The 17,327-nt window shown below is 42.9% G+C and overlaps 1 protein-coding gene across 1 annotated transcript in view; it reads right to left on the reverse strand.

The window, feature by feature from the left end:
- The window catches only part of Utx (Utx histone demethylase), a 45,885-nt gene that overhangs the window by 13,848 nt on the left and 14,710 nt on the right, over positions 1 to 17,327 (reverse strand). Inside the window, exons 5-7 of the mRNA XM_034977689.2 lie at positions 7,657 to 7,964; positions 4,914 to 5,139; positions 3,725 to 3,982 (exon numbers count right to left, since the gene is read on the reverse strand). Coding sequence (XP_034833580.2) covers positions 3,725 to 3,982; positions 4,914 to 5,139; positions 7,657 to 7,964 — 792 coding nt within the window. The remainder of the gene's footprint in view (positions 1 to 3,724; positions 3,983 to 4,913; positions 5,140 to 7,656; positions 7,965 to 17,327) is intronic.

A 17,327-nucleotide genomic window follows, 5' to 3' on the forward strand; every position in this document is an offset into this window, starting at 1 on the left:
CATATTCATTTAGTACTTGACCGAGTTTGCTGTTAGACTGTTAACTAATATAAGTATCCCTTCCATCTAGTTACGGCGATATGCGTCCCAAAAGCGGTGCTGAGCCACATTTCGGATGTTCAAAGAATCAAGTTTTGGCCTCAAAAACTAAAAGTTTGTTATTTATTTTTTAATATTATAAAAATTCAAGATATTTTTTCGTGAATTACGAGAACCAAAACACAATTAGCACAATTTGGCTCGATACGAAAAAATCACGAAGTTTCTTCCCAAATACGCATTTTTTACACGACCATTTCGACAGAGAAAAAAACCAGTTCGATTGATATAAAACCAATTTCAACAAAACTTCGCATTTGCGTTCAACATTCAATACACTAAGGTATTACTGTATTATTTTATAGTAACAGAGCACATAGAATTTTAAATATAAATATATATAAAAAGCGTGCAACGCGCTCGGGTGGCCCAAACTACCGCTCCCGGTTGCCCGCTACGCGTCTTAGAGCTTTAATCCCATTTCGCCTTAACTAGGTAAAACAAGTCTTTCTGAATTTATTATCAGGACTACTTGGCTCTACTTTAAGTACCAATGCATACTAATATTATAAATACGGAAGTGTGTCTGTCTGTCCGGCCCATCCGTTTAGCCGATTTTAACCTTTTGTACAGAGCTAGCTTGGATCCTCAGGATAGACATAGGCTACTTTTGTCCCTGAAAATCAAAAGGTTTCCACGGGATTTTAAAAAAATCTACCTAAATAAATGGAGACGAAGTTGCGGACATCACCTATTTGGTACAGAGATAGCAAGCATTCTGGAGACGAACATAGGCTGTTTTTTATCCCAGACAATTAAAGAGTTCCGGGATTTTTAAAAGACCTAAATCCAGGCGGACGAACGAAGTCGTGAGCATTTACATTTTTACAAAAATTAATGACGAAATGTAAATCTCACAAAGATGATAATAATTTTACTTGTAAACACAACAAATATACATATAAATAAAGTAAACAAACTATAAACACGTTTTGTAAAGTTAAAGCGTATGCTAATTGCGATAAGAATGCGTACACATTACAATAATTGTGATGTCAGTGCGAGTAGGTACATGGACACCTACCGCACGTTTTTATGCGTACAGATGACGAGCAAGATTAAACAATAGTAACATTGAATTGGCATCGATTGCTCAGTAAGTAGGTACCTTCCTACTGTACAAGATTGAGTACCTAAACACAAGGTAAACATTTATAGAGAGACAATTGAGTTTTTTTTTTTAATTCAGATACAAGTTAGACCTTGACTGCTATTTCACGTGGTAGTACCTAAGTGATGACTGGTGATGCAGTCAAAGTTGGAAGCGGGCTAACCTGGAAGAGGTATGGCAGTTTTTATTAAACCACTTTGGTTTTTACACGGCATCGTACCGGAATGCTCAATCGCTTGGCGGCACGGCTTGCTAGTAGGGTGGTAACTAGCCACAGCCGAAGCTTCCCACATGATCAGACCAGAGGAAATTAAGAAATTACAAAATTCCAAATTTGCCCTGCCGGGAATCGAACTCGGGACCTCCTACTGATAAGACCACAGCGCTCACCACTGCGCCAGAGAGGCAGGTCTATGTCCTTCTTCTAAAGGCGGAATATCAGTTTTATTGACCTGAGTAATTGCTCCTTATCCACAACTCCTTAAGGAGAGCAGTACCTGGGAAATCTTTCAAGAGGTCTGCTAGCATAGTTGGCAGCTAGTGTGTTACAGCTAAGGTATTATGCTGGATATAGCAAGTGCACGGGGCGCGCGGACGAGACGAAAATGTATGGCGACTGTATGTCTTTCCATAGAACGCTATACTGCATACATTTTGTTTTCACAGGGTCTATATCAAGTCCCTGGGAGCAGAAATACTTACTTGCCAGTGACTGAAGGCATAGGTGCGTGTGCCAAGTGCGCTCGCAGGAAGGCGAGTCGTTGCCGCAGCGGCGCGTTGGCGAGCGTGGCGCGCAGCCCGCCGTTGTTGTAGCACGCGAAGGCATCGCGCGCCATGGAGCAACTCTACTTACTTGCCAGTGACTGAAGGCATAGGTGCGTGTGCCAAGTGCGCTCGCAGGAAGGCGAGTCGTTACCGCAGCGGCGCGTTGGCGAGCGTGGCGCGCAGCCCGCCGTTGTTGTAGCACGCGAAGGCGTCGCGCGCCATGGAGCAACTCTACTTACTTGCCAGTGACTGAAGGCATAGGTGCGTGTGCCTAGTGCGTTCGCAGGAAGGCGAGTCGTTGCCGCAGCGGCGCGTTGGCGAGCGTGGCGCGCAGCCCGCCGTTGTTGTAGCACGCGAAGGCATCGCGCGCCATGGAGCAACTCTACTTACTTGCCAGTGACTGAAGGCATAGGTGCGTGTGCCAAGTGCGCTCGCAGGAAGGCGAGTCGTTGGCGCAGCGGCGCGTTGGCGAGCGTGGCGCGCGGCCCGCCGTTGTTGTAGCACGCGAAGGCATCGCGCGCCATGGAGCAACTCTACTTACTTGCCAGTGACTGAAGGCATAGGTGCGTGTGCCAAGTGCGCTCGCAGGAAGGCGAGTCGTTGGCGCAGCGGCGCGTTGGCGAGCGTGGCGCGCGGCCCGCCGTTGTTGTAGCACGCGAAGGCATCGCGCGCCATGGAGCAACTCTACTTACTTGCCAGTGACTGAAGGCATAGGTGCGTGTGCCAAGTGCGCTCGCAGGAAGGCGAGTCGTTGCCGCAGCGGCGCGTTGGCGAGCGTGGCGCGCGGCCCGCCGTTGTTGTAGCACGCGAAGGCATCGCGCGCCATGGAGCAACTCTACTTACTTGCCAGTGACTGAAGGCATAGGTGCGTGTGCCAAGTGCGCTCGCAGGAAGGCGCGTCGTTGGCGCAGCGGCGCGTTGGCGAGCGTGGCGCGCGGCCCGCCGTTGTTGTAGCACGCGAAGGCATCGCGCGCCATGGAGCAACTCTACTTACTTGCCAGTGACTGAAGGCATAGGTGCGTGTGCCAAGTGCGCTCGCAGGAAGGCGAGTCGTTGGCGCAGCGGCGCGTTGGCGAGCGTGGCGCGCGGCCCGCCGTTGTTGTAGCACGCGAAGGCATCGCGCGCCATGGAGCAACTCTACTTACTTGCCAGTGACTGAAGGCATAGGTGCGTGTGCCAAGTGCGCTCGCAGGAAGGCGAGTCGTTGGCGCAGCGGCGCGTTGGCGAGCGTGGCGCGCGGCCCGCCGTTGTTGTAGCACGCGAAGGCGTCGCGCGCCATGGAGCAACTCTACTTACTTGCCAGTGACTGAAGGCATAGGTGCGTGTGCCTAGTGCGCTCGCAGGAAGGCGAGTCGTTGGCGCAGCGGCGCGTTGGCGAGCGTGGCGCGCGGCCCGCCGTTGTTGTAGCACGCGAAGGCATCGCGCGCCATGGAGCAACTCTACTTACTTGCCAGTGACTGAAGGCATAGGTGCGTGTGCCAAGTGCGCTCGCAGGAAGGCGAGTCGTTGGCGCAGCGGCGCGTTGGCGAGCGTGGCGCGCGGCCCGCCGTTGTTGTAGCACGCGAAGGCATCGCGCGCCATGGAGCAACTCTACTTACTTGCCAGTGACTGAAGGCATAGGTGCGTGTGCCAAGTGCGCTCGCAGGAAGGCGAGTCGTTGGCGCAGCGGCGCGTTGGCGAGCGTGGCGCGCGGCCCGCCGTTGTTGTAGCACGCGAAGGCATCGCGCGCCATGGAGCAACTCTACTTACTTGCCAGTGACTGAAGGCATAGGTGCGTGTGCCAAGTGCGCTCGCAGGAAGGCGAGTCGTTGGCGCAGCGGCGCGTTGGCGAGCGTGGCGCGCGGCCCGCCGTTGTTGTAGCACGCGAAGGCGTCGCGCGCCATGGAGCAGCTCTCGTACAGACTGCCGAGGTTGGTCCACGCGGCGGAGTGACCCTTGTCCAGTTGTACCGCGCAGATGTACGCTTGTAACGCATCCATCGGCTGGTTCTGTTGTTGGTATAACACCCTGCGAGCATAAATACGATTCAGAAACTCGAAGGAGACGGAAACTCCACCCGAGCGAAGCCAGGGCGGGTCAGCAAGTACCTACCTATATTATAAATGGAAAGTGTCTGTCTGCCAGACTTTTATCAATCTAAGGACAAGTTTTCATCCAAAAAAAGATAAACAGGAAAATATTCTGTCTCACGAGAAAACATAAATTCGCATACGAAATATCTGACATTGCAAAGAGGATCTTAAATCTAAATATTATGTATCTAAGAATTTTAAAAGAACTCTGAAAATGTCGTTCTAGCATGGCATGCCTACTCCCGATACCCGATAGGTACACTCAAAAGGTTGCTCATTTTTTGCTCAGAACCGCGCTTTTGAAAAAAAATCTAACAGATGCTTGAATGGTCCTATTTGGCATTACAAGATTAGGTGTCCCTCTGAGCCGTAAAGCAAAGCTCAAGCCAGTGCAAGTTTTTGTGCACATGCATCTGTGTTTCTACTTTCCTGTCATGTATAACTTGATGTATAGTACGCAACAGGTCGAGATGGCAATCGGGGTGGGGACGCCCCGAACACCCGCACAGCCCGGTGCAGACGAGCGTGGGTGCCGTGCGGGTGTGCGGAGCGTATCCGCCTCATACCCCGGTTGCAATCTCAACCTGTCGCGCACTATAAATATACAAATGAGTCCCTACTTAAATCTTATCATCGACCATGATTGCATGATTGTTAATCTCCACGAATGACAGATCTACGGATCAAATCACGGATTCCGTAAAATACAATCGAATGAGTAAGTACGTATTTGTATGACGGCCACTCCGAAGAATTACGGATACGATCCGAATACGGATGGGTGCACAAACGCCTTAAGAGTATCTCATGTTCCAAATGATCATCATTCGTATCTTCCAAAACCTCAGAACTTAAGATATACGAACCCAATCGAGCACCAAGTGTCCGCGTTGCCTTCCGACTTCTCCACGGAGTTCCTATACGCGATGAACGCATCGTGAACCTTGCCCTGCGCCGCGAAGCATCTGCCCAGGAGGTAAAGCCCCGCACCAGACTCCGGCTCGGCCACCACAGCTCTTTGCAGACACCAGATGGCGGCGCGGGCGCGCGCTGCAGGCTCGCCCAGTGATACGCAGCGGTGATACAGCCATCCTACGGGTATATTAGAGCGTTTGTACACTTCAGTCGTAGTCGTAAAAATACGATCCGAAGTGCGCCCGTACGTCTGTGTGCCCGTTCGATTCATATTTATACGGATCTGTCAAAATTCGAATCGAATGAGTGCAAAACCGCACGTAGGTACATTTTGTATAGCGAATAGCGATCACTTCATTACGGATCCGTATGAAAAACGAGTGAGAGCCAGTGCAATATTATTATTTTTTTACTTTTTTAATTACTAATTAATTACTCGTATTCAATACGATACTATGAAATGCGATTCGAAATTGCCTTCATAATTAGTGTATAGTTGTTTGTGCTCTGGTTCATTTTCATTTGAGAGATGGATGTTCGTAAAAACACAAATATAAATCAAATACGAATGAGTGTACAAATGCCCTATCGGAGAAAACGTGGTAACGTCCTGCCTAGTTCACACGACATTGTAACGGTCGTTTTCCTCCGATACCAATAGCTCTTATTTGTCGGTTTTCTATTACCTACCTATTACAAAGTTATAAATAAGAACGCAATTTAATATTCTTCATTTATTTTAAGTTTCATATTTTCGCCCCTGTTAGACACTAAGATATTGGCTAGGATTTTTCAATGTTATCCAAAACCATCAAAACGATCATGAAACATTTAGCTTTCAGAAGAATTATTTAATTACTATGATTAATGCAAAATCAACCAACAAACGGGGTAAATAATGTCATATCGCAATAGGAAAACACCTACTAGTAGGTATGTAGTAGATATATGTATTTCCCGAAATGACATTGATAACTTTTCCTCATGGTTTTCATATGTATAAAAACCTATCAGCTAGTAACATAAGGATTAAGAAACCGCTATACTGTTTTTGACAACAATATAACAGATAGATCCAAAACACCTACTAATATTTCTCAAAATGACAACTTTTCCTCATGGTTTACATACCTTCCTTTTTAATTTTCGTACCTATTAAGGTTCGTACGCACCTGAGCGGCGCGGCGCGGCGCTTCAGTCCGACTGCAGAACGCGTCACCTCAGGCCGCTCGACGGTGCCTACCGCACTACAACTTCAGTACGCGGCACCTCGCGTCACTTGCGCGTCACTTTTATACCCGTTCGCGTACGAGCGCGAAGCGCCGTGCCGCGCCGCTGGGTATGTCGCACTAGCGTCACTGCACTGCGCGTCGCTTCGCTGCGCTTCAAAATATTCTCTCCAGCCGTGCCGCGCGGCAACGCGCGGTGAAGCGCCGCGCCGCGCCGCTCTAGTGCGATATGCGCCATACAAAATGATAGAAATGATATTTTGAAGCTCTGTGCCGCGACGTGAAGCTCACTGAAGCGCCGCGCCGCGCCGCTCAGGTGCGTACGAACCTTTACATGAAATAAAAAACCTATCAGCTCGTATCGTAACACATAAGGATTGGGACATCCTTTTACTATTTCTGGAAACAAATATAAGCGTATAGATATTCGTATTTCCGCCTATCCATATTTGAAAGTGTTTATTCAATAAGCGCACATAAACTATTTGGTACAGAATATACAAAGATTGTGTGGCAGCTGAGATGACCTAGCGGTTAGGACGTCCGCCTTCTAGTCGGAGGTCCAGGGTTCGTTCCCGGGCACCTCTAACTTTTCGAAGTTATGTGCGTTTTAATAAATTAAATATCACTCGCTTTAACGGTGAACGAAAACATCGCGAGGAAACCTGCATGCCTGAGAGTCAAAGGTGTGTGAAGTCTACCAATCCGCACATGGCAAGCGTGGTAGACGATGGCCCAAACCCTTCTCACACTGAGAGGAGACCCGTCCCCTGTAGTGAGCCGGCAATGGGTTGATCATAATGATGATGCTACAAAGTTTGTTAAACACACAAAGAAACTATACCTTCTAAGTTCTAACGTACAGAATGTCGCAATCCGACATTTTCAAAGTAATCCAAGTGGAAGTCCGTTTCCGAACATTCTCCTTGCGAAATTATCCGAGACCCGAGAACTAGTTTGGAACCCACTCATTTTCCATTTGCACTAACTTCCATGTTATACATTCTTATAACTCGTATAACCTGTTTCCCCGCTCGGAACTTTATGTGGAATCACAACAACAAGCATCCCTATAAAATGACAACGGAAGCGAAAATGAGGACCTATTGAGGAAACGCTACAGGTTTCGCAACTAACGAAACGATAGATCTATCACTTTGTGAGGATAACGGTTTACTTTTTCAATGCTTTTAAATTTTTGTTTCGAAGTGACATTAACATCTTTTTAATATTATGTTACGTGCAATGTTATTTGAACTATTTAATATTGTTAATTTACAATCTTGTAGGCGTGGACATAAATTATAATGTCCCTACTTGTAATTGCAGGCTAATGTAGAAAAGATTTTTCTGTTCGATTCCATCTTGGACTGCATCATTATTTACCAACAATCCAATGATATTAGGTCAAAGATAAGATAATTCAAGGTTATCTACAGGAAATAAGTTATAAAAGTTAGCTTACCCAGCTGCCGACAGACGTCAGCTTTCAACATGGACGCCAGCTGAGGTTCCTTCAGGAGTCTTTCGTAAGCGTCCCTCGCTGCTTTCCTGAGGCCTCTGGCTTCGAGTAGATGAGCTGCGTGGAAGCTGAGCTCTAAGCGGGTGAAGGTGGCATCTTGGTGTGGAGCCAGCCTCGCTCGCCTGAAGTGCACGGCCGCGGCGCCCCAGTGTCTCCGCGCCTTGAACATCAGCGCCAGGCGAAGATGCGCGTCGGCCGCCCGCGAGAACCCAGGGGACACGTAGAGAGCCATCTGCAACGCCTTCGTCGCCCTAGTGTGGAATTACCACCACCCAATGTCAAACTATACGTTACGTGAATCTATTGTTTTGTAGTCGGATAGTTCTAAAGATATATGCAAAAACGTGCTGCTAATCTTCTATATATATAAAAGGAAAAGGTGACTGACTGACTGACTGACTGACTGACTGAATGACTGACTGACTGACTGACTGACTGATCTATCAACGCACAGCTCAAACTACTGGACGGATCGGGCTGAAATTTGGCATGCAGATACCTATTATGACGTAGGCATCCGCTAAGAAAGGATTTTTGAAAATTCAACTCCTAAGGGGGTGAAATAGGGTTTTGAAATTTTGTAGTCCACGCGGACGAAGTCGCGAGCATAAGCTAGTTATAATATATGTACATTATAACTTTTCACAAATTAACATTATGTATTATCTTGACCATTCTTACACAAATAAATTCCCCGAAAGATAGACAAATGAAAGAGTCATTGTCGAACAGTTGCATAATTTATGATGAACTTTGAAATAAATATTAGCAGCATTTAGAAAAACAAGACAATAAATCAGTCTCTGTGAAAGCGTGAAATGTAAACTATATTAACGGCAGCAATGGCCGCAACAAAGTTTACAATGAGCCATTCGTTTTGTTTTCAAATATTGTGACAAGAACAATAGTGTAACATCTAGACGTCCCTCAAGGTCGGTAGACGCATTAGGACAGATAGGAGCAATGATCGTAAAACTACCAAAAAGTGCAAAGACCCTCATAAATACGCCGCATTGACTAAATATAACCGGCTCCAAGAACTTCTCGACGACCTTTTTTTATAAAGGTTCGTTGCTTAGAAATGTCTTTGAAGCACGCATCCGACGCAACTTTTTTATAATATATCGACTTAGCCACACGAAAATAAACCGGTCGGGGATTTGTATGAGTTCGAAACGCATTGCATTACGTATCTTTAATTCTCAGATTCAATGGATGTAATATACGCCGACTGCATGCACCCGCTGGCTGCACCTATCCGCATGAATTCATTTAACAAAGCAAGCAACGAACAATGAATTTTAAATTGTTAAGACGTTAAATGATTTCGAATGCGTCAGTTCTCAGTGAGTCAAGGAGAGGTGGAGGAATGCGGACAATAAGATCATGTAGGTACTATAAGTGGCACAAGTTAGAACCGACACGTCCGTAACATCCGTAAGGATAAGGAGGAGCGCATCACCGGAGCGTAACGTCACCGATGCGCCCGCGGGGTCGATGACCGTCTGAGTTCGTTCGTGCAATCGATCGGACGATGCAACGCAACGTCTAGACAGCGATCGCAACCCGAATCGGACGCGTATACCGCCTCCTTTATTTAGATGACCTCCGCTGACATTTGCAAGCCGAAACAAAGCAGGGAGACAGGTGGCGTCCGGTGTTCAACCCGATGGCGAACACTAAAATTAAATGTGGATTACACACACACACATACACGAGGAGTTGCGGCGAACCGAAGAAAGCTTTCACCCGCTGCGCCGCTCGCGGCGACGTCGTCGACACACATTGAACAACCAGCGTTTCGCATTCATTGTTCTAATGAGTGAGCCATCATGATTACCCATCGTCACGCAACATTAAAAAATGTAACAAGCCAGTTTCGACACCCCATGCCTAATTTAAGAGAAGCCATATAAAAGTTTTCAACTACATTTCCAGCTTTCCGGGTTCCAACAATTATAATGTTTACATAATAGACTTGTGAAAATATAAAAGCAAATAATTCTACTGTGAAAAGATTGAAAAGCAATGAGATTTAAAATAGCAACAACGTGGTTTATTGTCTGATATCAGTCCTAACTCCTATCACCGACGCTGAGGACGCGACGGTGTCGCACCCACCCACTGCTAAATGATAACAAAATATTGTACATTATATTTTATGACCTTCTCTACATAGTATAAAATAAAGTCGCTTCCCGCGTCTGTATGTATGTATGTATGAACGCGTAGATCTTTTAAACTACGCAACGGATTTTAATGCGGTTTTCACCAATAGATAGAGTGATTCAAGAGGAAGGTTTATAGCTATAGTTTAATTCTCAAAAAATTAGAGATCCCTAGAGAAATCGAAGTAAAGTGAATTAGGTGGGGAAAAAATCCTCTCATTTGAGAGTTTCCGAGGCCTCCACACCTCAATGACACCACATTAGTATCTACGTTGCACCCATGCGAAGCCGGGGCGGGTCGCTAGTAATAAATAATTTTATATTACTGTTGATCTTTTACCATATAATTTACTAGATGATGCCCGCGACTTCGTCCGCGTGGATTGAAGTTTTTAAAAATCCCGTGAGTACTCTTTAATTTTCCGGGATAAAAAGTAGCCTATGTCCTTCCCGGGGATGAAAGCTATCGCCGTGAAAGGCTAGCAGACAGACAGACAGACAGACAGACAGACAGACAGACAGACAAACAGACAGACAGACAGACAGACAGACAGACAGACAGACAGACAGACAGACAGACAGACAGACATACAGACAGACAGACAGACAGACTTTCGCATTTATAATATTAGTATGGAAGTATGGATAAAGTGAAATTAAAACAATAAGTTGCATATTTGAAGTACCTACCTAATAATATTGTTTTGTGATCATAAAATATTATGTGTGCGTCACTTTACTAGATGATAGGTAAACCAAATTCATAAATATCTTCTTCTATTCAAATACAATATGACTAATAACTTAATAAGGAATGCCCATGTCAATAATATCTTCATTTTAGATAAGTAAATGAAACAAATAATTCGTTTCTAATTCTATAGAAGTTAGAAATCTAATTTCAGTTTTAGTTCTTTATCCAAACTTGTTTCAACTAGGGATCTCCTTAATGTTTACGAGTTATATCCGCGTGTGTGTATGTTATAATTCACCCTATTCAGGTAAAGTTCTCTTTATTTAAAATCAGACGCAAATCTTACAGAAACGTGTATTCAGATCAATATCGATATAAAGATTTTTATATTTCATTCAACATATATTATATGTCATATGTTTCATTTTATATGTCATAACATATTGCATGCTAATAGGCAGAATTTGGCTGTACCTTTTTGTTTTGTAATATCTGCACTGGTTACCCATATTCGCAATAAAGAAATTTGAATTTGAATTTGAATATGAAAAGAAACATGAAATCACAAACAAAGCAGTGGAACGAATGTGCAACATTATGGATGCGAACATGAACATATGGAAAAAATGGCCAGAACGGGCGGGGGACGATTATAATCCGGCTCTCTACCTGCGCGGCCACGCCAACCAGACCATTATCAATACACCCAGGTAACAAAATTATGTACACAACAACCCCTACTTATTTTTATCATGATAAAATTATTATTAAGGCATGTTCCATGTTCCTATTCAAAATAAACGACGCAGCATGAATGAACATCTGGCAGGTACGAAAAATAAGTGAAACTTTACACAAGGTTGCTCACTACTTGCTTTGAAAAGAAGTTTCAATCGATGACGAGTTTAATCACTTTAAAAGCGTTTGAAACTAGAAAGGCGGAAAATGTATAAGGAAGTGAGGAATGCGGCAATTCATTTTCACTGTGGGTAATCGGTGTATATGGAGGAAAGAGGTTCGGTGAGGTGGGGGAAGGGACGCTATGAGGCAGTTCGGCCTGACCTAGTTCTGAGCACTCGCGGCGGCTCAAGGACGGATCGACCGCTATTTATAGAGTTCTATCGTCGTTCGTCATAGCATCGCACTCATTTTACATAACTGAAGCAAGCGGTCGCTAGGTGCGCTGCGCCCCATGTGCTGCGGCACGTGATTACCGCTCGTCCACATTACGGCCACTCGAGACTTTCCCACGGCGACGCCGACGTTGCGAAGGGGAGCGAATGTTAGTTAGTCGCAATAATAACCCATTTCCCTATTAACGCCCGAGATTGACCAGGTCACGAACGAATTACACAGGGGTCAATGTTTTAAGAGCAATGTTAGTTTTTAACTGTGTAAGCGAGGATTTCTTGGCAAATTTTCCAAGTTCAATTGCAGATGCCAACTTTATGCCAATCGCTCGTGACGGAGCGAATCGTGATGCAATCATGCGATGCATTCAGCATAGCACTACAATTCACCTGACAACTACATTGCATCACGACCTTGGTTCCACGGCAACAGAATGCAACTGCATTTATATACAATGTACTCGTAGATACAGTCTAAAGTACATACATTAGAGTTGAGTTCATTTGAGGATTTACTTCGCTCATTCGATTTTTTTCTGCAAAATAAAGGATTCGTGAGACAAAGATCTATTTTCTCTTAGACCTGAGAAGTACGGGTTGTTCAAATGCTTACACATATTAGGGGCAGATTATTTCTTTACGATGTTACGAGACCATCACGGCTGTAAAGTCTTGACAAAGAATATAACATTTATACAATTATTGAACGGTGAGGAAATTAGATATACATAGACAGGCAGCTAGTTGGATGGAAAGTATGCCAATGTGGCTAATTCCTTTGTACACAATCTCTAAACTAAACTAAAATATCACATCTAAATCTATTGCTATCCCTTTCATAATGTTGCTTGCGGAAAAGGAAAGCACTAGATTTAGACCTGTTAATTTAGTTTAGTTTAGAGATTGTGTACTAAAGAATCGGCCCCAGTAGTTGCTTATTCTAAATGAGCTAGGTAAATTTAATCGTGCACGCACCAATTGAGTATTGCACAAATTGATAATGAACGGGCGAGGGCTCATTTATCGCTGCCGTCATACCAGTTGACCTACTTCCATTCCATTCGATAACTACCACTAGGCACACTACTACACTTACTGTTTTATACCTACCTACTTTTTGTATACATGCATCATCTATTTCAGCTGTAGCCAATAGAAGCCCGGACATTTCCTCGATTTCGAATCTCTGCTTCTTGTTTCGGCGTAATATTTAAATAGCTAATCTAATTTTACTTGTGGACTGAAAACTTTGGTTATTTCATATTTGGAATAATAGAAATCTTTCATTACATACCTTTGGTTATTTTTAGGGTTCCGTACCTCAAAAGGAAAAACGGAACCCTTTATAGGATCACTTTATTGCCTGTCTGTCAAGAAACCTACAGGGTACTTTCCGTTAACCTAGAATCATGAAATTTGGCAGGTAGGTAGGTCTTATAGCTGACATTCGGGGAAAAATCTGAAAACCGTGAATTTGTGGTTACATCACACAAAAAAAAATGTGGTCATAAACTAATAATTAGTATTTTCAATTTTCTAAGTAAGATAACTATATCAAGTGGGGTATCATATGAAAGGTCTTCACCTGTAAATTCTAAAACAGATCTTAATTTATTTTTATGCATCATAGTTTTTGAATTATCGTGCAAAATATCGATAAAATACGACTGTATTACGGAACCCTCGTAGCGAGAGCCTGACTCGCACTTGGCAGGTTTTTTTGTTAGCACAATAGGTTCCATTCGATTCGATAACTGCCACTAATACACTTACTATGTTACACCTACCTACTTTTCGTAAACATGCATTGTCTATTTCAGTTGTAGCCATTAGAAGCCCCGACATTTCCTCGATTTCGAATCTCAGCTTCTTGCTCCGGCGTAATATTTAAATAGGTAATCTAATTTTACTTGTGGACTGAAAACTTTGGTTATTTGGGATAGTAAAAATCTTTCATTTCATACCTTTGTTTATTTTGTTAACACATAGGTAGGTACGCATTTTTTCAATTTTGTTTTGGGCATTCTTATGTTATTAGGCTCCGTAGTTTCAATATCATGCGTTTGTTAACTTTTATACCTACCTTATACGTGCATTAATAATTTTTTAACATACGTTTAAACAGCGCATATATTACTGTCGGCAACAGAAATTATAAATCCCGCAAATTGCTAATGCGTGCGGCCGCCATTTTAGTGATGTCAGCACTAGACTGAAGTTTGGAGCTGATGGTATATTTTTATTTCAGCTGACGTCAAAATGAAGTCATTTCGATGTTAATGAGACATGGTTCCAGCACAATAGCAATTTGCAGGACTTATACACCCGGCATTTACAAAATGAAACATAAATTACTTTTCCATGGAGTTCACATCCCTAACCAGCAGACTATTTATTTCTAGCGTCAGGGTTGCAGGCTACAGTTACTCCGCAAGTATTTTCGTGACCTGTATCCAATGCAATGTTTAGAACTGAGAATAACTTCATGCAATGTCGTATTCCAATGGTTCTAGGGTTTACATCTGTAGTACATTCCAATTTAAGATTGGAAATACTAAATATCAGAAGAATCTTTCTATTTTGCAATTTTTAAGGAAACGTTAAATAATTTGTTACGTATCTAATGAATATTAAACAAGAAATGCTGATCTTATCTTTAGTAAGGAGCTAATATAATATGATATCAAATGGTGCCATGTTATTGAATTCAATGACAAACAAGTAACAATGTAAGGAAATATTAGACATAAGCCGGTTATTCCACTTAAAGTCACTGAGCAGTGCAACGGGGCACGTAGAGGCTATAGTAACGGTACTTGAGATCTATAAGTAGGCAACGGTAGATAGTCAACTATGTACATTAAAACTGCAATATATAAAGTGCAACTTTATGATAGTCAAGGCTAAACTGCTCCTAAAGAAATCGTTAAAGATAAAATAATCGATTATTATCAACTTTGAATTTTTAGTTCACAACCCAAATTTCGTAATCTATTTGGCGATACGTTCACCACAAACGTTATGCAAAGTAGTGATGCGGTTGAAAATGAACTATAAGATACAGATTTAGATTCAACATCAATAGCATAAAGGTACTCAGCTGCACAACATACGTGAGTAATTAAGTATAAATATCTACCTATCTTATACGCATTATCTTATAGTTATCCAAGATACATTTCCAACATGCCTACATAGTCAATTTTGCAAAATACAAAGCGCCACAAACCTAACACGAATGCGTAGAAATATATAGATGTGTAATAGAATAGAGCACACAAGCACATATAATGTACACGTAGATGCACCGAGGCCGAGTAATGAGGAAGTGAATAGTTCTGCGCTCATCGCAGCTGCATTCTGCACTCCTAGAAATGCACACAACTTGCAAATACAAAAACAGCTTCCATCTGTGAGATTTTACGCACACATCACAATACATATCACAATTTCGAGTTGCGAAGGATTATTTATGAGGTTTGTTTAACAGTAAGCAGATAATAACAAACGTCAGGCATTACACGTTCATAAAGAAAATGAAATAATACGTGCTCTTGGACCATTTTACGTGATAATTAAACAAGCACGTGAGATCAAAACACGCCGAGATAAAAGAAATGGAATCGTTATGCCATTACGGCACAGCATCATACTTACGACTTTTAAGCTTTCACATGCTCACCATAGCACGCATAGGATTATGCAGAGCGCAGTTCCCCCAACATACAAAAAGCTGAACATTCTGTGCTATTATTACATTACAAACAACGGAGTGCCCTTGAGAAGTACCCTAACAATTCATGGCACACAAGTGTCGTAACAAGTCCAATACTTATTTACATTCAGCCGAATTAAAAGCTCTGCCCCATCCCTAACATCGCAGTTTAGAAGGGTTGAACCCTTTGTGAGAAATTTTGAAGCCATCGACGTCATAGTTTTTTGTCAGAGAATAAGCAAGGGCACTAACACGTACGGGGCCGGAAAGCGCGTACTTTGATGAGAAATTGGTATTCGTAGTTGGGTATTGGACATGGTCCGGTCGTGGGACGCGGTGAGAGGTTATCGTTCAACGGTGACGTAACTCAGTGTCGCAAGCTCGACACTCGGCGAGTCGAAGCGGGCCCTTCTATTGCTCCCTTTTTGCGGTCGCTAGCCGCTTTCTAATGCCCATTGTATATGACGGCTCCAATATTAGTGTGCACCGACATCCGTGAGAGCGCCTCCCTTGCACTATCACTAGATATGCATAGAATCTTGATCATGTGGATTCCGTTACATTCCTTGAACATTCGTGACTCACTAGCCTTTGTATAATAAGATGCTGTATGCTGGAATACAGAAAATACCTGAGCTGACGCATAATTTACTCACAGTGCCTACTTATCTATCATTAATGAAACCCCATGGGTTTATAGTTAATTTACTATCTACGAGGAAAATGTACGTGTACAGGCTAAATGACATGTACAACGTACGACTATTTAATATTATGGTACCTACTACATACTTCGTATGTAATTGATAACCCTGTTACTATATTGACGCAAGAGACATGTTATCTCATGTTTTAATGAATGAGAATTGGGGATAAGTTGATTAGCACTTGCGTAGAAATTGCTAGCGAGACCGTCACGTCTGACTATTATTATAAATAAATTTAGCTTTTCCATGAATTTGTCAGAATTATTCAATTTCAGAATCCTACCGATAAAAGTACATATGATGCAGCATCAACTAAACGTGCATTACCAAAGAAGGTCAAAGATTAGTCCGATTAGTCACTACAAAACGTTGATGCAAGTTATGCCGCATTCTTGTTTGCTTGGTCGCTGGAAAGTAGAGAGTACTTCAGATTAAATTCGCAGATTGGCTGAGATTGGCAAAGAACATAAACTCAGACATTAAGAAAATGTTCCTGATTAATAAAATTCGGCCAAGTGCGAGTCAGACTCGTGCACCGAGGGTTCCGTTCGAGTATTTTTTTCGACATTTTGCACGATAAATCAAAAACTACTATGTATAAAAATAAATAAAAATCGGTTTTAGAATGAACAGGTTAAGCCCTTTCATATGGCATGCCACTTGGTATAGTTATCTAATTATTTGTTCATGAACACATTTTAAATTTTTTTTTTGGATGTAACAAGTTCACGGTTTTCGGATTTATTCCTTTACTTGTGCTACATTTCATGATTCTAGGTCAACGCGAAGTACCCTATAGGTTTTCTTGACAGACACGATTGACGGACAGACAGACTGACAGACAACGAAGTGATCCTATAAATAAGGGTTCCTTTTGTCCTTTTGAGGTACGGAACCCTAAAAATTAAAATTCGGAATATTGTTCTTAAAATAAAAAGAAGTCCCAACTAGCAAATCCTGAACATTAGCCAAAAGTATAAGAGTAACAGCGGCTACAAGCTTTGGCAGGAATAAAAAGGCTTTTCATTCAAATAAACATTTACAAAGTCCTTGTCAAGCGAATCTGCTGAATCTATTTTGAAAGGCCCTTCCAATGGAGCAAGCAAAAACTGTGCAACTACTCTTTTCAACAATCCAAATAATAATTAAAACTGAAATTCAACCAATCTCCGCTGCACTGTCGAGTGTCGGAGCGTGGTG

This window comes from Maniola hyperantus, chromosome 2, assembly GCF_902806685.2.
Source record: "Maniola hyperantus chromosome 2, iAphHyp1.2, whole genome shotgun sequence".
Classification (NCBI taxonomy): domain Eukaryota; kingdom Metazoa; phylum Arthropoda; class Insecta; order Lepidoptera; family Nymphalidae; genus Maniola; species Maniola hyperantus.